General features: G+C 50.4%; 8 protein-coding genes across 8 annotated transcripts; 3 read left to right on the forward strand and 5 right to left on the reverse strand.

Annotated features, from left to right (window-relative positions):
• Positions 1 to 638: 638 nt before the first annotated feature.
• Positions 639 to 2,197, reverse strand: FTJAE_13637 (phosphoglycerate kinase; the record flags this gene model as incomplete). Its single annotated transcript, XM_037346801.1, has 3 exons — positions 639 to 1,408; positions 1,462 to 1,882; positions 2,132 to 2,197. 3 exons carry the CDS (start codon positions 2,195 to 2,197, stop codon positions 639 to 641), a joined length of 1,257 nt encoding a protein of 418 aa, XP_037199346.1.
• Positions 2,198 to 3,561: 1,364 nt separating this feature from the next.
• On the reverse strand, positions 3,562 to 4,725 carry FTJAE_13638 (uncharacterized protein; the record flags this gene model as incomplete). The annotated part of the gene is made up of 4 exons (XM_037346802.1): positions 3,562 to 3,630; positions 3,682 to 4,226; positions 4,280 to 4,370; positions 4,657 to 4,725. The coding sequence occupies 4 exons, from the start codon at positions 4,723 to 4,725 to the stop codon at positions 3,562 to 3,564; spliced, it is 774 nt and encodes a 257-aa protein (XP_037199347.1).
• Positions 4,726 to 6,697: 1,972 nt separating this feature from the next.
• FTJAE_13639 (heterokaryon incompatibility protein het-E-1) lies at positions 6,698 to 9,652 on the forward strand (the record flags this gene model as incomplete). Its single annotated transcript, XM_037346803.1, has 1 exon — positions 6,698 to 9,652. The coding sequence occupies one exon, from the start codon at positions 6,698 to 6,700 to the stop codon at positions 9,650 to 9,652; it is 2,955 nt and encodes a 984-aa protein (XP_037199348.1).
• Positions 9,653 to 9,887: 235 nt separating this feature from the next.
• On the reverse strand, positions 9,888 to 12,448 carry FTJAE_13640 (rabkinesin-6; the record flags this gene model as incomplete). The annotated part of the gene is made up of 4 exons (XM_037346805.1): positions 9,888 to 10,874; positions 10,922 to 11,677; positions 11,729 to 12,079; positions 12,119 to 12,448. The coding sequence occupies 4 exons, from the start codon at positions 12,446 to 12,448 to the stop codon at positions 9,888 to 9,890; spliced, it is 2,424 nt and encodes an 807-aa protein (XP_037199349.1).
• A 3,039-nt stretch (positions 12,449 to 15,487) lies between these two features.
• Positions 15,488 to 17,258, forward strand: FTJAE_13641 (uncharacterized protein; the record flags this gene model as incomplete). The annotated part of the gene is made up of 2 exons (XM_037346806.1): positions 15,488 to 16,271; positions 16,318 to 17,258. The coding sequence occupies 2 exons, from the start codon at positions 15,488 to 15,490 to the stop codon at positions 17,256 to 17,258; spliced, it is 1,725 nt and encodes a 574-aa protein (XP_037199350.1).
• Positions 17,259 to 20,065: 2,807 nt separating this feature from the next.
• On the reverse strand, positions 20,066 to 22,327 carry FTJAE_13642 (transcription factor IIIB; the record flags this gene model as incomplete). The annotated part of the gene is made up of 1 exon (XM_037346807.1): positions 20,066 to 22,327. One exon carries the CDS (start codon positions 22,325 to 22,327, stop codon positions 20,066 to 20,068), a length of 2,262 nt encoding a protein of 753 aa, XP_037199351.1.
• Positions 22,328 to 23,443: 1,116 nt separating this feature from the next.
• FTJAE_13643 (uncharacterized protein) lies at positions 23,444 to 24,128 on the forward strand (the record flags this gene model as incomplete). Its single annotated transcript, XM_037346808.1, has 2 exons — positions 23,444 to 23,522; positions 23,605 to 24,128. The coding sequence occupies 2 exons, from the start codon at positions 23,444 to 23,446 to the stop codon at positions 24,126 to 24,128; spliced, it is 603 nt and encodes a 200-aa protein (XP_037199352.1).
• A 1,137-nt stretch (positions 24,129 to 25,265) lies between these two features.
• On the reverse strand, positions 25,266 to 26,138 carry FTJAE_13644 (BTB POZ; the record flags this gene model as incomplete). The annotated part of the gene is made up of 1 exon (XM_037346809.1): positions 25,266 to 26,138. The coding sequence occupies one exon, from the start codon at positions 26,136 to 26,138 to the stop codon at positions 25,266 to 25,268; it is 873 nt and encodes a 290-aa protein (XP_037199353.1).
• Between the last annotated feature and the right edge of the window lie 371 nt (positions 26,139 to 26,509).

Consider the following 26,509-nt stretch of genomic DNA (forward strand, 5'->3'; position numbering starts at 1 on the left):
GATCAGATGAAATAATTATATACCAATAGAGGCGCGCGAAAGCGCCATGAAGCACCTTTGAACGTTTGAATGGGCTTTGGCTGTGTCGGTTTGTGTTGAACGATTGCATGTGCCGCCAATGCTTGCTAAGTGACAGAAATATCCGGACAAATTCATGGTGAAACAAGTAGGCTATTGTTGGTTTCTTTTCGGCCTCGTCATTTAGAGTCTCAAGAGCCTCAACCCCTAGATCGGTAGCTCACACCGACACTGGTCTTTGTAAAGGATGCTGGAATGGTTTCCCATTCCATAGCGAGCATGGTCGGTCTGGCCGCAGGATCTTTTATTTTATTCTTCTTCTTCGAAGCAACACGAGCTTGTGCGATCGGGACGTTTGCTATATTCGCAAACACCTGCATTTGCAAGCTTCAGATTTCACCATCAATTCATTCTCACAAGTACACCAATCGAACTGCTTCAATCGTAGGTAACGTTTTTATAGCGCTTTCGCGCCTCTATTGGTATTTGGTATTTAATTATTTGATCTGTTCAGTCTTTGCTACAGACTAGCCCTTCCCGCCCGACCTTTTTCCATTTTCATAGCCCGTCATCAACAGGTTCTCATAAGACATCATACTCCCAACAGGTGTGGATATTATTTACTTACTCGACAGAGCGGTAACACCGGGCAGCTCCTTGCCCTCGAGGAGCTCCAAGCTGGCACCACCACCGGTGGAGACGTGGCTGAGCTTGTCCTCGACGCCGTACTTCTTGGCGACGGTGGCCGTGTCACCACCTCCGATGATGACGATCTTGCCATCCTTCTGGACAGCGTCGACGACGGCGTCGAGGGTGGCCTTGGTGCCGCTGGCGAACTTCTCGAACTCGAAGACACCGGCGGGACCGTTCCAGAGGATGGTCTGGGCCTCGGCGATGGCCTCCTTGTAGAGCTTGACGGACTCCTCGCCGCAGTCAAGACCTTGCCAGCCGTCGGGGATGCCGTCCTTGTCAGTAGCGTAGCCAGTCTTGGCGTCCTTGTCGAACTTGTCGGCGGTGATGTAGTCAACGGGGAGGACGAGCTTGACGCCCTTGGCCTTGGCCTTCTCGACGAGGTTGCCCACAGTCTTGGAGCCGGCCTCGTCGAAGAGGGAGTTACCGATGGAGACACCCTCGAGGGTCTTCTTGAAGGTGAAAGCCATACCACCGCAGATGATCAGGGTGTCGACCTTGTCAAGGAGGTTGTCGATGAGCTGGATCTTGTCGGAGACCTTGGCACCACCGAGGATGGCGAGGAAAGGACGCTTGGGCTCCTCGAGAGCCTTGGCGAAGTACTCGAGCTCCTTCTTGACGAGGAAACCGGAGGCCTTCTGGGGCAGGTCGACACCGACCATGGAGGAGTGAGCACGGTGAGCAGTGCCGAATGCGTCGTCTGTTCTTGTTAGCATCATGTAGCGTGGGATTGTAGTACAATTGGAGACTCACTGATGTAAACATCACCAAGGGCAGTCAGACCCTTGCGGAAAGCCTCAACCTGAGCCTTGTCGGCCTTGGTCTTGTTACCCTCCTTATCCTTGGAAGAGCCCTCCTCCTCAATGTGGAATCGGAGGTTCTCGAGAAGGATGACAGCACCATCCTCAGCCTTGTTGACGATCTCCTCGACCTCGGGACCGACACAGTCGGGGGCGAAGGTGACCTTCTTGCCGAGAAGCTTCTCAAGCTCGGGGACAACAGGCTTGAGGGAGTACTTCTCGTTGGGGGCGCCGTTGGGGCGGCCGAGATGGGACATCAAGATGACGGACTTGGCGCCATTCTCGAGGGCGTACTTGATGGTGGGGAGGGCACCGACAATTCGCTGGTTGTTGGTGATGTTCTTGTCGGCGTCGAGAGGGACGTTGAAGTCGACCTGAGAGGGGTTTTGTTAGCTAGAGTTTGAGGATGGCGGGGTATTGTTGAGGCTTTTTGGCATGGACGTTTGAGCCGTTGAGCTTGATGGCTGTAGCTAAATTGAAGTCTAATCGAGGAATTGATTGAGGGACATCTCGTGCAATTGCCTCGACTGATTCGTCGTGACATCTGATGATATGATGCGGGGAGCTCAACCAAGCTCAACAGCTTCATTCCATCGCGGGGCATTTTTTCCTCGCCAACTTACTCGGATGAGGACTCTCTTGCCCTTGACGTCAACGTCAGTGATGGAGAGCTTGTTAGACAGCGACATGATTTCGATGCGAGGTACGAGTGAATGGGGATGTAGGTCAAAGGGTGATGTCGAGGAGAAGAAGGGAAGAAGAGAGTTTATGGAGGGGAGCGTCAGGTAGTAAATAGCACTGCTAGGTTCAAGGTGGGGGTCAATCTTCTCAACGCGATGACGCTGCCGCTGCTGGCGTTGGCGGGGCTTTCGCGGCTGCACTCGCAGATGGTGGGATGATGAGGCCCGTGAATGCCCCTGGAGCAAACACTTTAGCCATGAATCTGGCGTGAGATGTCGACTTGTCAGTGGACTATTGCCTATTCTTCTATTCATGATATGACATGATCGGTCTCGTCTCGGTCGGTCCACTTGTCAAATCACTCACTCACTGTCTCCCTCACTCACTCACTTCATCACCTCTTAAGCAGCCTACCCTGAACACTAAGCCCATGCACTTTATGCAGCCGTCAACATCGCCGGGTTACGGGCATCATCCTCCGGCTTCTGGCGATGAGGATGCGACAGACCCGGATAGACACGGGCCGTAACCACGCCTTTTACGTACAGTTACCTTGTTGAACAGTTTGAAGGTAATGAAATGCGACATCAAGATGCACGCATCCATGATATGAGGTCTAAGCTAGCGCGAGTGGAAACTGAAAGAAGCCCATGGTGAAACAACATCGATTAGCTGATCTGATAGTGAAATTCGACATGACACGTTCTCATTACTGTCGTGTCTATGGATATCAAAGCTTGAAAAGCATTGCCACATTTTCTCAGGCCACTGGATCTTCTCGGTGAATTATATCAAGACAGACCATGCCACTCTTCACACCTTGCTGGGTTCCCTTGCAATCTCCATTTAACCTACACGCTGTCACTTTGACGGCCGAGATCAATTCCGACCCGTCAGCCCTACAATACAAAAGAATTACTCGATGTCATATCATGCTTATGACTCCAACACCCCATTCACTTTCATCTACAATCAACCCGTTTTCTAACAGGACAGAATACCGCATGCAGATTCACTACACACCACATTGAGTATGGTCCAAAATGTTCAAGACAAAAAAGATCACGTCGTCTTGTCATTGTAAAATTCTACCGAAACTCCAAACGAGACTCACGCTGTTATTCTAAACATGGTCCGCATCCCATCCCAACCCATAAAAAGAATACCGTACAAGGCAATTGTCGCATAAGGGCCAGAGTCTCAAACTCTCAATTGTAGGTCCCAGAGCATACCTAATCGTGCAGTATATGTGAAAAACCCCAAAACGCCGTTTCTATGTGACGGCTGAAGCAGTAACAGTCGACGCAACTTCATGTTCAAAATCGATCAACAACCAGCTCGAGGCCAATTGAAAACGTTCACCAGGCATAATTTAGTCAGAGGCTGAGTTCGTCAAGGACAGGTATGCTGTCCAGGCAATACCAATTGTTGACACAAAAGGCTGCAAACATGTTAGCGATCTTGGTTTCTCCGGCGCAAAAGAATGACGTACCAGTTGGAATTGGACGGGCATCAAGCGGAAGTTGACAATCTGCACAGCAGGCCAAACAACATAGTTGGCCTTGAGAGTTGGAATGTACATATCCCGAAGCTTGTTCGAAACGGCGCGACGACCACCACCCTCAGCGATAGTCATGGTCGTGTAGAACACAGCCAAACCGAATGGCGCAAAGATAAGCTGGTCGAAGGCAACGCGCTTCATGGCGGGAACGAAAGCGCTGGTCTTGGTGACGGGGAAGACTCGCTCGAGGAAGCGGAACCACTTGAACTGTACGGGAGCCATGCAGAAACCGTATGCCATGAAGCGCGTGAGGCGTTCAAAGTCGAAAGGTGGAGGAAGACCGACCGAGTCGGGGATCAGGTCGCGATCATAGAAGGGGTTCTTGCGGTCGAGCTCGTGGATCTCAATAGCAATGCCGTCGTTCTTCTTAAGACCGCCTGGCTGGCGGATGGCTCGTTCGCGAATGGCAGTGATGGATTGGGCGACTGTGTCGGCGACGCCTCCGAGGATGGCGTTGGTGACCATCATGGTCATGACTGGAAGATGTCAGTTATATCGCATCGGGCGAGGTGTGTTTATGGTAGCGTACGTGGTCGCTCGTCATAGTACGAGTTGAATCGAGCTGTAAGTCGTGCGATGAATGCCATTTCGATCAAAAAGACGATGGTATGCAAAAGAGGCTGGTTATGATGTCGTCAGTGTCGAGTCGCACAACTAAGGCCTAACAGCACAAAGAAGGAAGAGCACCGAGATAATAAAAGAAAAACTTGATGAAAGGAGGAAAGAAAAAAAAGTAGAGAAGTGCGCAAAGTGATATCATGAACAAGCGAAAAAAAACAGCTTGTACATAGCGATGACGATAGAGCTGGACAGTAGTTGGGGAAAATACTGGGGAAGCTAAAGTGGCGACGGATCATAGAGTTGGGAAAAAACAGGGCGTGCGTGGGTGAGCGAGCTTCGACTTACGATGCGACCGTAGATGTACTTCGAATTGATGGAGCGGATGAACCGCCTTTGGGTGAGTTCCCACGTCATATCGAGAAGAGATTCTGAGGCAAAAGCGATAAGAGATGCAGAGATAAAGCCCGGGGAGGGGGGCACAAAGAGGGACACGATGCGATTTTAATCCCTTGACGGTTGGTGATACAAGGGAGGAAAAGGGAAGAGAAACAGGAGTGAGAATTGATCTGCCGTGCGCAAGCGCTTAGGAATGACGGCGGCGGGTTTGAATTGTGGGCGTGTCCTTTGTCTCAAGGGCGGGTTCGTCCCTATAAAAATGACGACAGGTATCCCACTCTCACGACGCACAGTTCGACCTTGGCGTTTCCAGGGGCTGAAGGAGTCCGTTCGTATTATCGTAGGCCTCGCGATCGAGAGAGAAAAAACGACGATGTGAAAAGAAGCTCGTGTGTTGTTGTTGAGAGAAGAAGAGGAAAAAGATGGAGGAACGGAATTGGATGGATCATCAAGTCATGCGACCAACCTCCAGTCTCAGCTGGAAAAAAAGGCAACAGTGCAGCGCTGACGATATTCAAACGGTGCCGCAGACAGTAATCCTTCTCCACGTTTGGCCAGGCATCAATGGTAGCTCCTCATCTGGGCATTGGACTAACACTGTGCGGTGGCCCAAAACGCCTCTGACCTACAAATGCATGACTGGGACTTTACGGCCGTTACACGAGTAATAATGTAACCGTATTCAATGCCGTAATTTGTTTCTTGTCTTTTGGCTTTACTAACTGAAGTCTGTAGATTTAAGTTAAGCGCTGATATTGAACCCTGGTGGTTTTACGGTGGATTACTGTCCGGGGATCCCGGCCGGGCAGAGGTTCACGGGCTGACACCGGCTCCGAGGGTCCGTTGATCTGTTACAGAATTGCTACCAACAGACATGGGAATAGGCGAGCAGAGCAACAGCGTAATGCAGTTGGGTCTGCAATGAACTGGACACGGTTGGCGATGCTGGAAACAACGTGCAGCAGCTATTACGTTTCATATTGAGGCAGTGCTACTCGGCAACCATAGGCGTATCGCCAGCCAAACGTTGTCGCAAACCAAGCTTACTATCTTCGTCGTATCATAATTCTGGGGCCTATAAGCGCTCGTCAACAATTCAAGAACGGGATTTACCTTGTAAGCAGCATCCTTCTGCTGCCTGTTGTTTACATTTCCTTGGCTGCCCTGCTTCTGAGTGCCGATCACGTGTGCCACGCTGCGAGACTGAAGATGCAGTTCACATTGCCTGAACCTTTCTGCGCATTATTCCGATTTCGTTTGGGTGTTCTTCAGCTTTTAGTTTGTTGCTTTACTACCTAGCTACGGATACATCATGGAGGTTATCGAGTCAAAGATTCAGGGTCCTCTACCAAAAGCCGCTCTAAACCCGTATACCCGCTTCCCGCCCATGATCGCCGGGTCCCGCGCGCCAACTTGATCTGTAATTGTGATTGCAGATTACGTCGGTATGTCGAAAACATGTTATAGCTAAAGAGGCCGTGAATGGGACAATGTGACTTCAACATTGCCAAAGCGCCCTGTCTTGTCGTCTGTCTCGTATGGCGAATGCCTCCTTAGCTCTCGCTCCTTCAAACACCATGGCCTCCGCCAGCTCCTGCTGCTTCCCAGAGACTTATAGAACCTGCCTCATTCAACTTCGCCCGCTTGACCATCTTTTGACACAACAAAAAAATATCGCCATGATGCGAACCACATCCTCAATCGCAAAATAATATTTTTTGCTTCTTCAGTTGTCATTGGACCGTTTGAGTCGAACATTCACCCTTGCAAGCCACACGATGCCTGACGAATCAATCCACGTCGCCATGTCTGTACAGCCTGCTTCCGCAGCAGCTGAAAACACAGACACCACGAGGCTCTCAAGAAAAGGAGGAAGGATGAGAAAACGCCTTGGTCAGAGACTGGTCACAATGGAGATTAATTTATGAATGCAGTCATCCTGGCCCTTTCCATCGTATCTTTTTGAACTCCATCGCATCTCCCCTTCACCATGGCTGAACTTGCTGCACTCGGCGTCGCAGCCAGTGTGCTTCAGGTTGTCGATTACGGCACCCGCTTCCTCACCACACTATACCAAGTCAGACAATCGAAAGGTGACTTTCTTAACAGTCTTCAAAATTTACACAAGTCGTCGAGCAATCTCAGGAATGCCCAGCATGAGCTTCGTGCCATTTCACTCCCTGGGACCAGTACAGATGCAGCGATATTGTCTCTCGCCAAGAAGAGTGAAGCCATTGCGAAAGAAATACTTGACTCGTTGAAGCGCATCGAGGAAAATAGCCACGGACGGAAGCGCGACGCGGTGATCAAAACATGGCTGATTATCTTGAAGGAGGACAAATTGAAGGGCCTTGAAGGCAGACTGACAGAGGTCAAAGCGGACCTGACGTTCTACCTGTCTGTCAGTTTGAGAGCCACGGCACGTGAGACTCTGGAGAACCAGATGCAGATGTTGCAGGAGATGCGCGACATACGAGTAGACATCAAGGCGATCGGAGACGCTTCGAGTGCAAATGAAGTTCAAGCAGGCTTCGGTTCGTTAGCCATTGAGTATCTCACCGGCGGCTTACATGAGCGCCAGAAGCTCAAGTCCGAGTTCATAGATCCTTTGATCGCTCGTATCCACAATTCTGAGGTCAAGGCGCCACCAGATTCATCAAGCATCCAACTATCACCACAGAGGCGACAACATTTGGAACACATTTTCATCTCGAGAGTCCGATATGATACCATACAAGAGAGAGAGCTCACGATAAAGGAAGCTCACAAGGGAACATTTCGCTGGATCTTCAATGACAATAAGGCTGGGACTTCACCGATTGGCTTCAAAGAATGGCTTGCATCCGACGGTAGCCTCTACTGGATCACCGGAAAGCCAGGCTCAGGAAAGTCTACGCTGATGAAGTACCTCCTTCAACCTATTGACGGATCGAGCAACGAGAACAGATGCAACGAATACTTGCAACAATGGGCGGGAGACCAGAAGCTCACGATTGCCACTTTTCATTTCTGGGCCATTGGATCAGACATACAGGCGAGTAAAGAAGGATTGCTTCGAACCCTCCTTGTGCAGCTTTTTCGCGCGCACCCAGAAATTATTCCACTTGTTGCTTCGTCGCGTTGGGAATCTTTGTGCCTTTTTAATGAAGACCCCAGGCGCTTGAGCCAAGATGAATTGGAGGACATGTTTCACCATGCAGTCAAACATATCAGCTCCCGAGCAAAGCTTGCACTGTTTATCGATGGCCTGGATGAGTTTGACGGTGATTGCAATGCTCTTATATCCTTGGTACATGAGTGCATCGCATCTCCAATTAAAGTCTGCGTGTCGAGCCGCCCTTGGACAGAGTTTGAGAATGCTTTTGGAGATTATCCCAGGCTGAAGATGGAAGACCTCACATACGATGACATCACCAAATACGTCGTTTCCAGATTTGAGAAAAATTCTCAATTCGCAAGATTCCAGAAACTGCATCCCCAATTCGCTGGTGATTTGAGCCACTCGATCGCGGACAAAGCGAGTGGTGTTTTTTTATGGGTTACCATTGTTGTCGCGTCGCTCTTGGCTGGGATGATGGCTGGCGACCGCGTTGAAGATATCGAGAATCGACTCGATCTGCTGCCATCAGAAATGGATGACCTCTATGGAAGAATCATTGAAAGCATCGATCCTCTCTATCGCGAACATGCCGCTCAGCTCTTCAAGCTAGTCAATGCATGTAGGGAGCCTTCGCTACGTCTGTTATGGTATGCGGATGAGGTCAGGTTTTTGGACCGAACAATTGACGAAGACCCGAATGCTGTTCCATTGGAAGATATGATTGGACGATTAGATGACATGCGCCGCCGCATTGTTAGTCGGTGCAGAGGCTTACTTGAAGTTCATGAGAACACGAGACCTTTACCACTCTATGACCATAATGGCGTAAAACAGCCCTGCGATCCTGCAAAGCCCGATGGAGGCGACGTTGTATATCTACACAGGACATTTAAGGAGTTTCTAAGGAGGCTTGATACGCAGCAAAAGCTCGATAGCTATCTTATCACACCCTACGATTCTGGGCTAAGAATCTCAGTGGCATATGCATCCCTGGCCAAACTATGGATGAGGTCAAAGGCACAAACCAAAGATGGGACTTACCCTTTCCAGATCTTTGTGATTTTAAGCCTGGATCATGCGGGGGACGCTTTGCCATCCTCACGGTCTGATGTTGTTCGATTATTGGATCATCTGCGGGAAAATTGTGCCAGTCTCTGCCGTTTTGAGTATAAGGACCACAGGTTCAGAGATCCGAAGGGTGAATGGCAGAAAAAATTGACTGAGATTGAAGTGAGCAATTATTGCTCTGATCCCAATCAAGAGTTCCTCTGCCTGGCGACTGTGATGTGTGCCGGGGAATATATCAGGGCAAAGGCAGACCGCAATGGTCTTGTCATGATTGCGAAGCGGAACCCACGTCAGGGACATTTCAAGCTGCGTACACTTTGGTGGATAAGACAGGGAAACCCCGAGCGACTCAATGTCTCTCTTCTTTCGCTTGTGCGCCTGACAGACACAAGGAGTGCATCAGTGGTTAAACTGTTACTTGACAAAGGAGCAAAGCCAAACAAAATGATTAAGCAGATTGGATTCCGCAGAACAGCATGGGAAGAGCTACTTGCCGGTGCTATTGCACATATCGAGAGAAACTCAAAGGAAGTAGATAGCCAGGTGACAGAATGCGTGCATCTTATGTTGGAACGAGGAGCAAAGGTGACTGTCGGGACCGTGGAAACAGCAATTAAAATGTCAAAGGAGTGTTTGGTGCCGCGATATCTGATATGGCTCACCATCAACCGCCACCAGAGACAAGCTAAGGTCCGCAGGAATGCGTCACTGGACATTGTGTATGCGCAACTTAAGGTGATGAAGAAGGATCGGGAGGCCCCCTTCAGGATCACATAGCCGAAGAAAGTCTCGTTTGAAGGCAATTGAAGGAAATTGGAGGGACTGGAGAGTACAACCAACAAACAACAAAAAACTGCATTACGATGCTATAAACTTGCACGACATTACGCAAAGGGTATACTCCATCCATTATCCGTCCGACCCATCCAATCCGAACCAATTCTATGACACAAACCGACCATCCATCCTATCCCATCCATGACCCTAAGAAGCACGCTCACTGCTAGACATACTAAGACAGCTCATCTTCCTCATGCTCCCACTTCTTCGCCCCCAACTTTCGCATCTTCTTTGGACTGCCGTTCCCATTGACAGGTACCGGGCGTGCCTTTTCACCACTGACACGCATGCGCTCTAACTTACGCCCCAGATTGGTCATGCTATCGCCGCGAGATGACTTGGAAGAAGGCGCAAAGTCCTCCCGCTCCTCGAGGGGCTTGCGCTTAGTGGGGCTACGGGAAGCGAGCTCACGCTTGAGAATACCGTTTTCACGACGGAGACGATCCACTTCCTCTTCGAGATCTTCGATAAGAACATTTTCTTTGTCACAATCTTCATCAGAGGCGAGACCGCGCTCGAGGACTTCGACTTTACGGTCCCAATGCTCTTCGGTGCGTTCTTGCTCTATAGCCATGGAGTTCTTCCAGCGGGCCATTTCTAGTGCAAGACGCTGCTCAAACTCCATGGCACATTCTTCGCGAATTGCTGCTTCGAGATCAAGCATGCGATCCTCCATGGTGAGAAGATGAGCTTCAGCTGCGACACGTGCTTCACTTTGACGATCGACCTCTTCGCGCAATTGATCCGCTTCCTCACTAAGACGCGCGATCTCAAGCGCTGCAATCTCCATCGTCGCACGCTCATCTGAGCTCATTGGTGGAGAGAAGTTTCTATACGATCCTCCACCTGCGGGCATGAATGGTCGTGGGTGAGGATGTGTTGGGCTGACGGAGCGATTTTGAGCCATTTGTGGTGGTTGGGCGAGGATGGTTGTTGTGATTGAGGGTACGCGAGGGACTGTGACTTCACGAGCGAGGGCGCTGTATCGAAGGATTTGAGATGTGGCGTTGAAGTCACCGCGAGGGTCGGCGGTGACGATCATGACGCCTCTTTGGGGGTTGCGACGAGGAGCTTGGGAGTGAGAGGTTGAAGATGAGGGGAATGAGTTTGAGAAGAGGAGCTCGGTGAGTTTGCATTGTCTAAAAGGAACAATATTGGGCTACACATGTTAGTCGATATCCATCAAAGATCACTTCGTTGACTTACCTTGCTTGAGCTAGCAGCCTCACTCTGCGTCTGCAGACATTGGCCTAGGTACATCAAACTCTCGTTGATCTTACCAGCCTCTGCAAGAGTGGCACCCGCCGTCTTAGCTTCGCGCGCACGCTCACTGCCCGCCAGATCAACAATGGTAAACTTGTTCCCTTCCCAAGGGCCAGGTCTTCTGCTGCGGGTTCGCTTCTTGACTTCAAAGACAAAGAATCCATGGCTTCGACTTGAAACGCTGTTGCTTCCGGTACCGGTGACTCGGCGCTCTTGCAGACCGGTCTCAAGAACGGTCAATGCTTCGTTGTAACTAGAACAGATGACCTTTCGAAGACCAGCGACAACTTTTCGGTCTGGTGATAGCTCTGTTGACTTGAAGAGTAAAGGACGTCGTCGTACTTCTTTTGTGGCACCGGATTTGACAGCGGGAGTGAGGAGGTCGTAGATTCGATCGTTGTGTACTTCGTACATTGAGATGATGACAACATATTCGGCCGAGGGATCGCAGGAAATGTCGATGTTGCTCACGTCGGGGAGCTGTGGAAGAGCCGAGGGGCGTACGGTAATTCGTCGAGGTGGTGGGGACATAACACCATCGGGCTTAACATCATCTTTAGTAACATTCTTTACACGAGTTGAAGTAGTAAGAGACATGAAATGTCGAAGACCCCGCTTGGGCGTCTTGGGACAGTTCAGCGCGCTTGGAAACGCGGGCAGACTTTCGAGAGGTCTTCTACCACGCTCAGAAGAACGATCCTATCGCTCCTTGAGACGTCGAGTTTCCTCTGCCTCGCTAACAAGCCGTACACTTTTCGGACTTGGTGCGCTGTCTGACGGGAACGCGCCTGGGAGGTTGGCGACCAGCTTGGAGGCAGGAATATTGAGATAGGAAGGCTTTGGGGTCTGTCGTACAGGCATTGGTGTACCAGCGCGTGAAGGCGCTCGCGAAGCAACAGAGTCGCGAAACGGAGGGTCGAAGAAGTGGGACGCGGTTGTAAGGGAGGACTCGGCACCGTCGATGGCTTGAAGGGAGTCTTGAGCTGTGAAGGCGGCGTTGGGATCGAGGATGTTTTCGCCGATTGAGCGGAAGAGGACGTCCATCGTGAGTTGGGTCAGGCCGCGCTGTGTCTTGCTTCCGAGGATCGTATGTGTCTTCGTCTATTAGTCTTGGTGTTTCATTGTTGACATGGTACTCACCTTGCCGGAACCTGTCACTCCCAGAGTAGCGACGACAGCATCTGTGCCCTCGCCACCCTCAGGCGCCAGTACGCCTTCGACGAAGGGAACGATCTCTGTGCAGTGAAAGACATCGAGCTGCGTTGCATCTTCCACAAAAACCTGGGTGAACGCGAACTTCTCAATAGCCCTACGCCGATCTGTAGGCGGATTCAGAACAATATGCTTAGGATGTGAACCATCCTCAGCGGGCTCAACATCGAGAATGCGATCGCCATCACCATGTCGCGTAGGCGGGGGCCGTAGCCGTAGATAGACCTCAAACAGGTTATGAGACGCTTTTCGCTCCATGATGCTGCTAGACACGATGATATGCTTTTCGCTTAAACAAAGATGCAGGAACAGAATGGATCGTGGACGAGACTTGTTTAGGACGGTGGATTCATAAAACGGAGCGTTGACGTTACAATCCTGGTCGTAGGTCCAGTGTTTACTCCAGTTTCCCTTGGCGTGCTGGCTGGCACGACAACGGCTGAAAACGGTTGGAGGGGCGGGCGATAAGATAAGATTAGATAGGATAAGCGCTTTGGCGCGCGGGTGCTGCACGGGCCATGCCGAAGCTTTCACGCCAATCGAGAGAAGAAAAAAAGTTGGGTGGAGCTGAGTTTTTCCTCAGGCTTGAGTTTGTTCTGGCCTCAAGGACAAGGATGTAAGCCAATTGCTGGAGTGGTGTTACTTGAAGTGGTGCATCGTAAGGTTCAGACGGTCACGATTAGTTTGCGTCGCTACTCATGTTTCCTGCTGAGCTCAATCGGAAGATTCCTTATCGAGAAGCCTTTCTGTTCTGCGTCTGCAGTAAGCTGAGCTTCCAATTCACATGCAAGCCTGAAGCATGTTTGAAGCTAGGATGCGTGGCAGCAAAAAGAGTCATCAATGAACAAGGGGGTGTACGAGTGTAACTAACGCAGCCAATGGGCATAATGCTGATTTCCTGGGGGAGGTTGACTCACCCAAGAGTCATAAACGTATTTACGTGTTCATAATGCAGAAGCTTTCACCTTGATTTTAAATGTGCCGCTTTTTTTGTTGTTACGCTCATTGTCGTAACGAGTAATGCCGAGGCGGCCATTGGTAAAAAAAAATTATCTGAGAGGGGCGCCGTTTACTGGGCAATGGCGAAGTTGCGCCATGGGGAGATTTTGACTCTAGAGAATTGGTCTGGCGCTAAAGAGTTTTGATGACGGAGGTGCTTTTTGAGAAGAAGAGGGGAATGAGGGGCTGATTGAGTTGATGCTGGATAACAATGGGAACAGCTGCAAGGACTCGCAGATGGCATTGAGCTTTGAAAGACAGGACGTAAAGGCCAGTGTGTGTCAAGGTATTGCCCATTAGCAGGCATCTGGTGTTGAGCCTAAAAACCCAACCGCCAGAACGAAGCAAGCTTCTACTGTCGGTCAATTCTCTACCTAACCATCTGCAGAATTCGGTATCCAGGCACGAGACGGCGCGTAAGGCTCTTAGCTTGCCTCATCAGAAATTTCTTTCTCCATTCGACGTTTCTGCGTCGAGACTGCGGATACCGAGTAATTAGTCCTCGTCAACTCCGGTTGTCGCTTAAAAAGCTTTAGAAAAAAAGAAAAGTTCAGGGAAAACCCCACCAGTGTCCGTGGCAACATCATACAGTAGAAGCTTAGCAACTTCTTAGGACCGAGGTATCGGTATCCATTTCGCTGGCGTTATTTCTAGCATAAGCGAGAAAGACTGACGATGCTTCTCGTCTGATGCCGATGGGAATCCTCTTTTTCTCTCTTTTTTTCTGGGGCGGATTTTCTTTGAAACTGGACTTTTTGGGAGTTGGCATTGGCCACTGACATAACCGCCTGCGCTTTTGCCCCTGTCTGACTGTGGAGGTGCGGAGCTTTTTGGAAAAATGCTTGGCCTTCTGTTGGAGGGAGATGGAGGAGGGGTCCTTTGGATTTCTTGCTTGCGTATCCCGGCTCCAGCGTCTGTTCTGCCGTGCATGAAGCATGGGTCCAGTATCCTCCAGAGAATCTCTCATTGGAAATGAAACGATTGAGCTGTTCTCGTGACATGGCTGAGTTTGGGATATGGCATGTTGCAGAGTGATATGCAGCCACTGAATGTGCTGTAGGTACTGTAAAGCCACATCGCTTTCAACTGTCTGTCGTGTTCCCAAGATTGCATTGCTCCCATATCTAATATCAATTTCTTGCATCTCTCCCTACCTGGTCGAGTCCTACATTAGATTGAATGCTCCATGCTCCCTGTCGTGCTTCCATTCTGGGGCCTGACTGGTCCCTTGATTCTGACTCTGTTCGCCTCACGGACCAGGGAGCCTGGGGTAAATGTTTTGAAGTCAAGTCACTCATGATTCAACTTGGTCCCAGCTTTTTTTTGTTCTCAACTTTCGGTGACAGGCAAACAAGCCAAACATCTCAACTGCAGCACGCTCTATATAGCACACGTAGCATCAAAACAGCACAGAATCGGTCTCCTTGCAGTGTCTCACTCGACACATCAGCGCTTCTCACTTGTCATTGTACAATTGTCTTCCTATCGTTGGGCTTCGTCTGAGGCTGCAAAAAGCGGTGACGGTATTGTCCCTCCTAAAGTAGACTAGCGCATAGGTACCTTCCCTCCCGCACTGCACGCTCCATCGACTCCACTTGCAACTTCCGTAACTCAATCATCAATCACCCCCCGGCACTGCCTGCCTCGAGACACTTTGCCCAATCAGAATCGACCCCACTTGGAGGACGGAAAAAGTTTGGGATATTTCTCTCCCCCCTCGCTCCCTCTCTTCTTCCTCCATCACCAACCCCCAAACCCAAACCACAAAAGACAACGAAGTCGACATTTTCCAGCATCACCCAGAGAATTACCCCTACCAAGAACAAAGTCGAGTAACCATGCCTTCGGCCGTCGCTGAGCTGTAAACGCCCACTGCGGGCCGTGGCTGTCTTCCCTGTCCCGGCTCGCAGTCCAGCAGTTCTCCGAGTTAACCAGTCAATACTTCTCTCTCGACTTTGATCTTTACAGGCTTTCCCGCTCACGGAGCTGAATGCTCTACCGAGAGTCTGTCTCTGAAACCAACGATTCTGCAACTTGCCCGATAGTGAAGGGCTTTTGATACAGTTACTACCATTCTATTCTCCCGACCACCTCCCCTACCTTTCTCTTTCTATTAAAGACGATTAAAACAACTTGAAGTTGTTCAAAAGCGTATACACGCGTATATCTACTATAAAACAAGTCTTGCATTGCATTGCTAGAAAACAATCGATCTGAGCTTGCTCATTCACACCACTTTGAAGACAACTCGAACGATCATTACAACTAGAAAACTGAACATCTCGAAGCATTTCCAAAATGTCTCGCAATCTCAAGCAAAAGTTTACAACCCCGGTCAAAAAGACCAAGACCGCCCAGCGCCGCCGCAGGGTCTCCGACACTCCTTCTGCTTCTTCCCTAGACCTCTCCGACGATGGCGGCTACTCTGCCGTTGAAGATATTAGCGACTCTTCAGACGACGATGAGGATGATGTTGCTGCGGCCGAGGAGGAGAACATCCTAGAAGAAACTCATGTTCCCCCCACCCCACCACAAGCTCCTCGGCCGCAACCGACTATTGAGGAGGACGAAGAAGAGGAGGAGGAGGAAGTTGAGCAGGACGAGGATGAGCAAGAGGGCCTGGATATTGAGGATGATGACGCTGCTAGCTGGGGAGGCATCGTTACGGACGATGAGGACCAGCCTGACGTCTACCAAGACGCCAATATCTTTGGTGAGGAGCCTCTAGAGCGTCACGTTCACTTCGACGTGCCCTCCAGCGACTCTGACTCCACTGACACCGAGGATGAGATTCAGGGTTTCTTCCCTGATATCTTTGTCTCTCAAAACAACCTGGATCCTGCTTTCCGCCGTGAGATCGAGAACGATCCCAATGAGTCTTCTGACTCGGGATCTTTCTGGGACTTCAACAACCAATACGGCGAGCAAGATGATGACTCGGATGCCGAGGAAATCTTCCGGCAAATTGACGATGACACCCCTATTGCCACTCCAATGGCCTCCCAGCCAGCCACTGCTGCCTCTACCCCTCAGCCCATTCCCTTTGGCTTTGAGGAACCCACCGAGCTGGATGGCTACGAGAGTAAGTTTGGCTATACGGGCGTCATTACCTGTACTAACATGCCCAGCTGATGGTGATACCACCGAGGAAGATGAACCCGAACCCATTGTACGAAGGAAGATTCGACGCCCTTCAAAGCCCATGAGCGACATTTCCGACTCTGACGCCGACAGCCCGGTCAAGGCCGAGCGTGGCCAGCCCCGTCTGGGACGTTACAACCTTGACCGTTCCGACAAGAAGCCCATTGCTGTCCTCAACCCCGTCACAGGAAAAATGATGATCTTTACTCCTCACCGGCGCCACCAACTCGACCTCTCCCCCGAACAATTTAACTTTCCCTGGGGTACTGAGGGGCCCGAGTCACCTATCATGAGCAACTCTGCAAACCTAATGCTCAGCGCCATGTTCTCCTCCAACACTTTTGGTGACTTCTTCAATACGGCTCAGGTTATGGGACCCACTGAGGCTTTCTTTCCCTTCCCCTCTGAGCCCAATACCGCAGACGAAAGCTCAACCGCGCCTAGCTTGCAGGATGAGGAGGAGGAAGACGCTGAACTCAACTTGGACCTCAACGACTTTATCGCCTGGGAGGAAAATGACTCTTCTGGCGACGAAGAGGGTGACAACTGGGATCCCGCGTCAACGCCTGCGCGACCCAGCACAGCTACAAGCGAGAAGCAGGCTCTAAGTCACATCAACTCCGAGACTGTCGGAGCTTTCCGCCGTAACCAAATTAACCAGCAGCTCATCCTGAGCAACCAGGCTACCCAGGACTCACTCGCATTCAGCGGCCCCTACAACTACACCGCACTCAAGGGTCTCAAATCGGACCGCTTTGACACAGCTGCCATCCCCCTAACACCCGCTCGTCGCCACAAAAGACAGATGAGCGACGCCACACGCAGCCCCCTTGAGTCGATGTCTCAAAAACGCAAGGCCACCACCGAAGCTGGCAATGGCCACAAGAGGCACAGAAGCATCTCGGATGTGAACTATCTCCACATCTAGTGCAATGCACACCCACAAAAACGTACGAGGACGGCATAGCCTGCTGTCGCTATCCCTGGCCTCGACACTACTCTCTTTTCAACAATTTTTCCTTGATTGTTTTTCTCTGGGTTGAATGAAACCCTTGTTCACAGCGTGCTTGCTTGCTCGCGCGCCCCTCCCCCAAGGGACAGGGACGATGTTTTCTTTGGAGATGATACCCCAGCAGCTCCAGCCCGGTCGAAAAGCCGGGTGAGCGTATCGGAGGAATCAACGACTTGCCTTGTTGTACTTGTAATGGTCAATTCAGGTTGGTCGGGCAGGTAATTTGCTCTGTGAGCGAACCTGCATGGGACAAACAAAAAAAGTTCTAATGCCGCTAATGCTTTGATGTTCTTGATGTCGGATATGGGCAAAAAGTTATCAATTGTCTTTCGTTACTGGTGTTTTCGTCCATGGGTCTAGAGGTAGATAAAAGCCGTGACCAAAATTTCATTCAGTGTTGTCAATACTTTTTGTCAGAGTCTCGTCTGTGATGTGATGTGAATTGAAGCTGTCGTGCAAGACGGCCTCATTTTTTAGTGGGCCCACATTCGAGTCCTTCATTTTCATTGCTTGCGACGTCTCCTGTAGCTACGCGATGAGTACGACGTGATACAGTCCCTGCGAGATTTTCAACCTCTCAATTTCTGCCTGTTAATGCCCATCCTTCTTGACACGATGCATTTCTGAGGCGCAAACAATTCTCAGTCGCCCGGGGGCAGGGGACTTGTTCCTTGCGACAGGCGCAGTGCTATCAAGCGCCTTTGGCTTCTGGCTTCGACATTTGTTACACCCCAGAAGTTCCTTTCGCCATCAGTCTGACTCACAACTTTGTGCAAGATGAAAATAATAGTATGGCAAGCCTGCGTCAATCGACGATTACATGCCTATGCCACCAACGCGATGTAAGAGAACGTCGGACCTTGGTCTTGGCGACAAAAAGCTTAGGTAAATTAGCATAGGTTTAGTATACTTTTTGATGAGTTTATTTTGGCACCTTGTGTCAAGTTCTTACTCCGCTGCCAGCACCGTGAGGTCTTGAGTTTACTGATGTTGACTCATGGATGATCTATGACTTACCGGTGAGTCATTGTCCTTTCATAAATCGACACCCGCTCTCGAGGCGTCGCTAATGGACTACGGACCATCTGCTCCAAGACGTTGCCTGAAGGTGGCTTATGTTGAGCCGCTTTCAAGGTCGATACTGTATCTCTTCAATTCCAGCGCGGATACTTTCTTGCAAGAGCAGTCGGCAGGAAGGGAGCTATCGAAAGCTCACCCATTGCAAACGCCACTCAGCGATGCCTCATTGACTCTGGTGTTGGTGAAGCTGCCCTTCCTACAGCAAAGTGACCCATGACGATCTCAACGACTGCTATTCATGTATTGAATAAATGAACGGTGCCAATTTGGAGAATGTCTGATAGTAATTGCGGTGATTTTGAGAGGCGCGAGTCAACCGCCTACCACCCATCATGGCGTAAAGTGAATCCCGGTGTACCTTTTAAGTTCCCTCATTAAGATGTATTCCGATGGCGTCAATGTACCCAAGCCGGCCACATTATTCCTCACGACGCCACGCTCAGTGCGTTTCCAGCTCACTTGTTTGAGAATATTTCCCTGGCTTTGGTAGTCATGTTCAATTAAAGAATTACAGACTTGCTGCCTGCTCAGGCATTCAGGCTTGAGAGGTCCATTGTAGAGTACGGCCCCGAATGGCTCAGCCTTACCGGGCAGTTGTGGGTCCACTCTCGGCCGACGTAGATACGTACCGCCGACCACACAGCGACGACACTCAAGAGGGGAATAAAGCGCGAACTAACGGAATGCTGCGTGAGATGAAGTGAATATGTAAAGGGGAGTCATAGTTATTGTTTGGCGGATCAACGTTGTACAGGCTTTGGCAGTTTGACGTGGCAGCCTGAGCGCAGCTTGGGCGTCCGAATCTTGCCTCAACACCAGACGTTGATATCGACAAAACATCATGGTTATAGTTCCAATTAGCATCTAAAAGGACAGAAAATAAAAGTGGGGCGTTGGCGCAATGGTAGCGCGTTGCTTTCCGGTGGCAAAGGCTCCAGGTTCGAGTCCTGGGCGTCTCGAGATAATTCCTTTTTGGTGTGGTGATGTCTTGAGGCTATCACGACCTCGGGAAGGCGGAAGAGCACCTCAGCCTGATGTACTGAAACGCCACCTTTTCTTTTTGATAGATAATTAGGACAGTAAAGCAAGAGCATTCTCTTTTGCTAAAAGGTTTAATGGTTTCGGTTGAGCTGCCATCGAATGTGGAGATGCAAGTGAGACAGATCCATGTGGGGAAGATCGCCGTGGTGTTGACGCCCCAAACTACTTATGGACATGCAGGTACGGATACACCCATCGATAGACATGCACGATGTTACTTAATTATCATCTATCAGTTTAAACTGAAGAACCGTATGTAATATGAGTAATTGAATGGCCTCAAACCTATGCGAGCAAGGGTGAATGTGATACGGAACAGGTTTGAGGCGCCACCACTTACACTCGCCAACCACGCCTTCATCTGACTCCACATTGAGCTGTGGCTTACATCTTCACGAAGAGACTGCCCAACTTGTAGAAGTTTAGGACGCCCAACCTAAGATTGGACTAAAGTCGTCAAACGAGCACACCGAAGGAGACCAACAGAGTAAGACTTTTACATATTTATTCCTCAATCGCTCATGTGCCTATGTGCTACACCAGTCTTGTAATCTATATGGGTATCAATCACCATCCCAGCACTCAATCCCTTATTATTCCTCTCAAGCATACTCCTCAAGACCATACTCCGCATCCATCTCCGGATCATCCTCATCATACCCCCCTCCAAACTCATCACCACCACCACCAAACTCCTCACCATCGCCATAGTTCTGCGTCTCATCATACTCTTCCTCCTCAAACTCTTCTTCCTCCTGCGGCGCTTCAGGTTCATCCCCAACAACGCTCTCATCAGGAAGTTCACTCGCGTCATCGCCGCCTTTTGTACTTCCTGCGACACTGGTCTTGCGGCTTGTTGCTTCTGAGCCGGGACCTCCGAGGTTGGGCATGTCGAAGATGTTGCGGATGGCGTCGTAGTTGATCCTCTTGGACCACGCGCGATCTTTGGCGACGTTGACCGCTGCCTCAGCGGCTGAGCTGGCAGGACTCGTCTGACCTTCACCCATTCTAGCTCGCTTACGTCGCTTTCGTGTTTGCTTCGGTCGTTCTGCCTCGACTTTCTTGCGAAACACCTTCTCTTGGTGCTTTCGTAGCCATTCCTTGTTCTGGTTCACCCAGATCATCTCCTTGATCTGAGCCTCCTCGGGTGACAACAAACAATTGTTCACCTCAGGGTCGTCGGCAAACTCATCCTCTGTGACATCCGCCGACATGGAAACTTCTTTCTGGGGTCGCTGCTGTAGAGCCCAGACGGTGTGAATGCGCGCTCGTTGCTCAGCAGTTGTGTAGGCCATGGCGTGCTCGTATGTTAAAGGATCATTGAAGATCTCCTCAATCACGCCCTCTAGTTCTTGCTCATCCTGCTCCCATTCCTCATTGATGGGTAATTGTGGTTTACTGCCTTTCCGCTGGTTTGTCTCTTGTGTCCCGTTCTCCGCAAGCTCCTCGTCCATCGCGTCTCCAAACTCTTGCACTAGGCCATCCAGTGTCTGTACATTCGTGTCTTCGCCCTCAGCCTCTTCATCCTCTGCGTTCTCATTCAGCCTATTAATGAGTGATGGGTCTTTGGCAATCTTGGATGGTATAGGCGGGATAATAAAGCCATCATCATCACGGCGATATTCGACAACAGGCGCCTTAGACAGATCAGCGCCTCCCTCTATTAACCGCGGATCAATCTTGTCGGCCAGGTTGTCATCTTCCTCCTCATCTTCGTCACCATCAGCGTCTGTCGGTCTCTTTCGCTTCTTGTTCTTCGCCGCCAATTGCTTCTTGTACTCGGCCGACTGCCTGTAAAAAGAAGGTGGGTCGTGAGAGCTCTCCAGGAAATCCTGCTTCAAGAAATCCTCAACCGACATACGACTGGACTCGGTGACCTTGAACTCTTGCAGACGGTTCTGAATCGTGTGATTGGTGACTTTGACAATGTAGACGACCTCTCGCACAGTTCGTCGAAAGTTGTGCATTCGTGCCGCCATGAGCAGACAAGCTCCACAGATGCCTGATGGTCGACGACCCATGACCATCCAATCTCGACTCATTCGCTTGACCAGACGGACAGCATCCTCAGCGACTTTGGCCGTGTCTTGGTGAAACTCCATCTTTGTCGCAAATCGCCAGATAAGATCCTCCGGATACACTGGGATGAGGCCGTCGTTACCAATTGGCACCACCTCATTGAGCTTCTTGAAGATACGACCCAGCTTGAAGACATTGAGCTGCACCAAGTCCGCCAGGTCAATAAGCATAACCTTGCACGGTGGCTCAGCTCGACAGGCTGCGTACAGGCAGACAGCCGCGACGCTGGCCAATGTACGACCTTGAATAAAGTTTGCGCTCGACGCCAGCTTAAAAACTTGTGTTCCTGCAGTGACCAGACTGTCGCTGACGTTAAGCTGCTGCGCGTAACCCTGCATCAAGCCTTTTGCTTCCCTTATGCTCTTCTCTCGATCCTCAGATCCTCCAACTCTTCGAAAAGCAGGACCCATGCTTCGCACACCCGCCTGATCAGCACCAATGTAAGAACCATGAACAACAGCAGCACCCGAAGACGACTCTCCAAAGGTGACTTCTGCCACAATGTTACTGTCGTCAGAGATACGACCACAAGTCTGACATGTCCCATCGACGACATTGGGTTTTGGACAGGCTTTGTTCGGACATTGTGGACGATTCGGTTTCGCTAATGAAGCATTTCGATTTACAGCAGCGACTCGTAGGCTATTTGAATGGGCGGCTGCATTCGCGGCTCGTCGTTCTTCTCGTTCTCGCATCGCTCGGACGGGGTTGGGTTTTCCGAACCGTGGTTTCGCAGCCGGACGCCCAGTAGGCCCCGATCTTGGTGGTGTAAGAAACGACGACATTGTGAAAGATATCGTATTAATTTAGTTGAAATGAATTGAAAGTCGTTTCGCTATTGATCTTCCTTCTCTCCCCCAGACCGACAAACGGCCAGATCACTGAGGCTATAAGCACTCCAGTGCCGCGGTGTCGAAAGAGCCTATATGCGATAGCTCTTACAAAAAAAAAAGATTATCGCGATAAGGGAAAAGTAGAGGGATGGATGAGGTGAGAGATACTGGTGAAGAGAAATCGCGAGTCTCGGTGCAGGCGGGGTTTTTTGGGTGGGAGAAATGAGTGTCGATGGTCGAGTGGGGAAGAGTTTTCACTCGCGTGGGCAAGCCCCTGCAATTCGACTGAGTCAGAGGGCCAAGGCAGTGACGGTTCGAACACCAGTGAGTGATGTTTTTGGAATAGCCTTGAGACCGCGCAGATGATAGCGAGCAGAATCTCTGATGGGTATTGTAGATCTAGAGTCGTCAATCTTTGTTGATGGTCCTTTTTCTGATGAGGAGAAGTGAAGAGGAGATTTGCTGTTGCAGGTCATTTTGTGCGAGCAATCTTGTTGAAGCGGTTGGTGACGAGAGAGCCGAGGTTTATCCACAAACTCAAAGTCAGCTGGGTGTACAGGGTAGACGCAGAGCAATTCATCGAGTTTAACTCTACGATTGAGTATCATATTTAAGATCTGTTGCATCGCTATTGGGCGGTATTCATTATACGACGTTAATGTTTTCATCTGTATTTTACACTCTCAGTTCATCAGACCATAAATACCCCCTTCCAAATAAAGTATCTCGGCACTCAGCTCATCTCCACCCATCATCACTTTATCCGCATCAAGCTCACGCCCTACGTACAATACCCTGTCAACTCAGAACCTTTCCAGAATTAACCGTAAAAGTGACAACCGGTTATTCGTATTTACCTCCATTCTACCAACGAGACCCTCACATCAAAGGCGGAGTTTCCGCTGCGTGTTTGCTCAACTTAACCCGATTACGTCAGGTCTGCCCCGCGATTTCTGGCCAAAGGCATCGTGCAGAAGATCTATAAATACATCGACGTGTCCCTTGGAGAATACCTTCGTTAATACCTAGATTTTCTACATATTTTTGTTCAAAGTATATTTAGCTACAATGGATACTCCCTTCAAGTGGTCGGCACCGCCTGGTAGTGATATCTGGAAACAGCCTCCTTCTACCGACGTCTTCACTGGTGAGCATCTCAACCCCTCCCTCCCAATCGCGCCCTCTCAATCACCCATCACCACTAGCCTCACTCACTAACCTCCCCCCAGCACCCTTCACCACACACTCCAAAAAGCCCCTCAAGAAGTTCATCTCCGCAACTCTCACCTTCCGCACGAAATACATCCATCAGTACGACCAGGCCTGTCTTCTCCTAGTCTTCACAAACCCCAACTCCCCCACGCCCCGCAAGTGGATCAAGACCGGCATTGAGCTATACAACGATCACCCGCGCTACTCAACCGTGACTTGCGATCAGTGGGCAGATTGGAGCGTTGAGAAGGTCGGACCGGAAAATGAAGCTGGCGTGAGGAATGGTGACAAGTGCGTTACTGTAAAGGTGCAGAAGGTGCAGGATGCGCTGGGTCTTTGCATGTGGACGTACAGGGTTGATGAGGATGGTGACAAGACGCCGTTGAGGCAGACGAATTGGGTTTATGGCGATAACGGTGGCGAGGGTTGGGATCTAGAGATCGCTGCTGCTGTCGCGAGACCCGATCCTAAGAAGGAGATCAAGGAGGATCTTGAGGTTACGTTTGAGAAGTTTGAGGTTGAGTGGGATGAAACCGCCTAATTACTCAAACCTCATTTTTGAAGCATTACATCACAGACATCACATGCAAAGGAACATCAATTGAGGTGGCCGAATTTCTCATTACCTCTACCCTGACGGTGCTTGCGCCAGGGAGGATCGTTCAACGATCCCAAGTTGTTAATAATCATCAAGATCGTAACTTCATTCTCATCGGCGTCTCGCCGGTCCCAAATAAGCCCATGCAGAAAAGGATCTCCATTTCCCATCTCCTCCAGCGAACAAAACAGGAAAAAGCAGTAACAAAAGGACAGGTTCGAGGTATCAGTCTGTAGATGCGAACCAAAAGCAAAAGAGGGCCCGACCCGGTACTAAAGAGGCGAGGCACACACGCAGTGTGTGAGGGTTAAGATGTTATTAAAGCCTCTCGTTCTCAAGGTCGCCCCCTGTTGTGCAAAATCCGAGTAGGAGATGTTTGTATCCGTTTCGCGTTCTAAAGAGAAAAAACTCCTGCCATAAAACGTGAAAGCAAAAAGACAGCAACAAAACCAGAAGAGATCCTTTTTTTTTCGGTGAAAAATTTCCAAGATGGTACAAATGCAAGCTTTTAGCCAATCTCGGGGCATTTGCTCGCGGGTGTAGAAAAGCAGTCAAGCATTCCACTTCCCAAAATGTTCCCCCAAACTCTGGTGTTGAACCAAAGACAACCCGGTCTTTTTTTTTTTGGTGGATAACAAAACGCCAGAGTAGAATTGGGGAAGAAATGTCCCAGTGTCCGTGTGTAAGTGGGTATCAAAGCAGAGTTGAAATGACAAGGCAGAAACAGAAACTCGCGGTAAGTAAACTCACAATAAATGAGCAGAGGATGTGAAGGACGCCGTGTGTGCGTCTGATTAGATCCTCTCAGCCCGTGTATCATCAAAATTCGGTCGGCCAACCTCGCAGAAGGGGAGTAATGTAATAAAACAAAGCTCCTTAGGACTTCAATCTGATGACGGAGCATGAAAAGCAACCAAACGCCGACTTCCAACTGTTCCTGTAAGCATCACTTTTTTTTGTAGGTTTTTCTTTTTTCGCGGATTTGGCGGTATTCCATCTCGCGCTTGTCCTCCAGCTATGATCAAACACACGGAGCATCCGGAGGCCTGAGTAGTGTGTGTTTGGGTTATCTCGAATCACTCAGACAGTCTTTGGCGTGCGAGCATTGCTCACGTCAATGACGTCGTCGAGGTGATTGCACATGGCTACAAACAGGTCGAAGAAGAGCTTGCTGCCGCCCGCCTCCATCTCGGCCTGCATGGTCCCGCTGCGCTTAAAGGTCTTGCGGCAGCGGATGATCAGGGCGAGGTAATGAGCGCGCAGACGGCTGTCTGAGTCGGGTGTGTGAGCGTAGGCGTACTGAGCTGACCTTATAATGGTCCCGACATCGATGCCGGATTGCAGTCCCTGCTTGCGCAGGGCCAGACGCTTGAGCTCCTCGAGGCCGTACTTGTCCGCGGCGCAGTAGACGACCGTGTCGCGGAGGATGGCCATATCGAGACTCGACAGGTAGATGGTGGCTTCAGACGCAGCGCCTGGGCGGCCACCTCCAGTTTCGGGGTTGGGTGATGTGTGAGGTGTACGGCCTTGGTCCTCGAGCTCCCAAGAGTTGCGCTGCTTGTTGTGGAGCAGACGTGGGTAGTAGTCACCCTTGTAGAGATATTCGAGGACGGCGGAGAACACCTCGGGTTCTTCGTCGGGGATGGAGATCCTCTTGCTCTGTGCCTCGAAGCAACTTCCGCGCAGGGCGGCCTCAAAGAAAGGCGACTGGCGGAGTACATCCTCATGTGCTGCAAAGAGCCGGCCATCTTGACCAACAGTCAGAGTGACGATGGGCGAAGGTGCAGGCGCGGCGGGTGCTGGAGCAGGCTTCTGGGGAATAGCGTCCTGCTCGTTGAGCGATCTTTGCAGCTTCGACATTTTCGTGTGATCCCGGTGGGAGCCCGATCTCTTGAGTCTCGCAGTCTTGTCGACGCGGTTGGGGTCTTGCGACCTAAACGAGCGTTTGAACATGGCTACGGTAGTTATGGGAGGAAATCGGTAGATAAAGAACGGACTCGTAACGGGAATCTCGACTCGCACAGGATATGGTAGGGAGAATAACGACTCCCAACTTTGTGTATCGATCGATCGGCTTGGCTAGAGAGTGACGAAAAGAGCGAAGAGACAGAGAGTAAAAGGGAAGAAGAAAAGAGCGACGCACAACAGAAAAGATTGACAAATGGGCCCGGGCGGAGAGATATGTCCTTCAAGACAAGACGATATCCTCTTGGTGAATCTTTGCGACCCTTTTTTTGGTTGTGTGTGGGGGGGGAGGAAGAGGGAAGAAAGTCGGGGGTATGGGGGGATAAGCCTGTATGTATGCCGATGGTGTCTGTCTCACG

Source organism: Fusarium tjaetaba, assembly GCF_013396195.1.
Source record: "Fusarium tjaetaba strain NRRL 66243 chromosome Unknown NRRL66243_c0000448, whole genome shotgun sequence".
Classification (NCBI taxonomy): Eukaryota; Fungi; Ascomycota; class Sordariomycetes; order Hypocreales; family Nectriaceae; genus Fusarium; species Fusarium tjaetaba.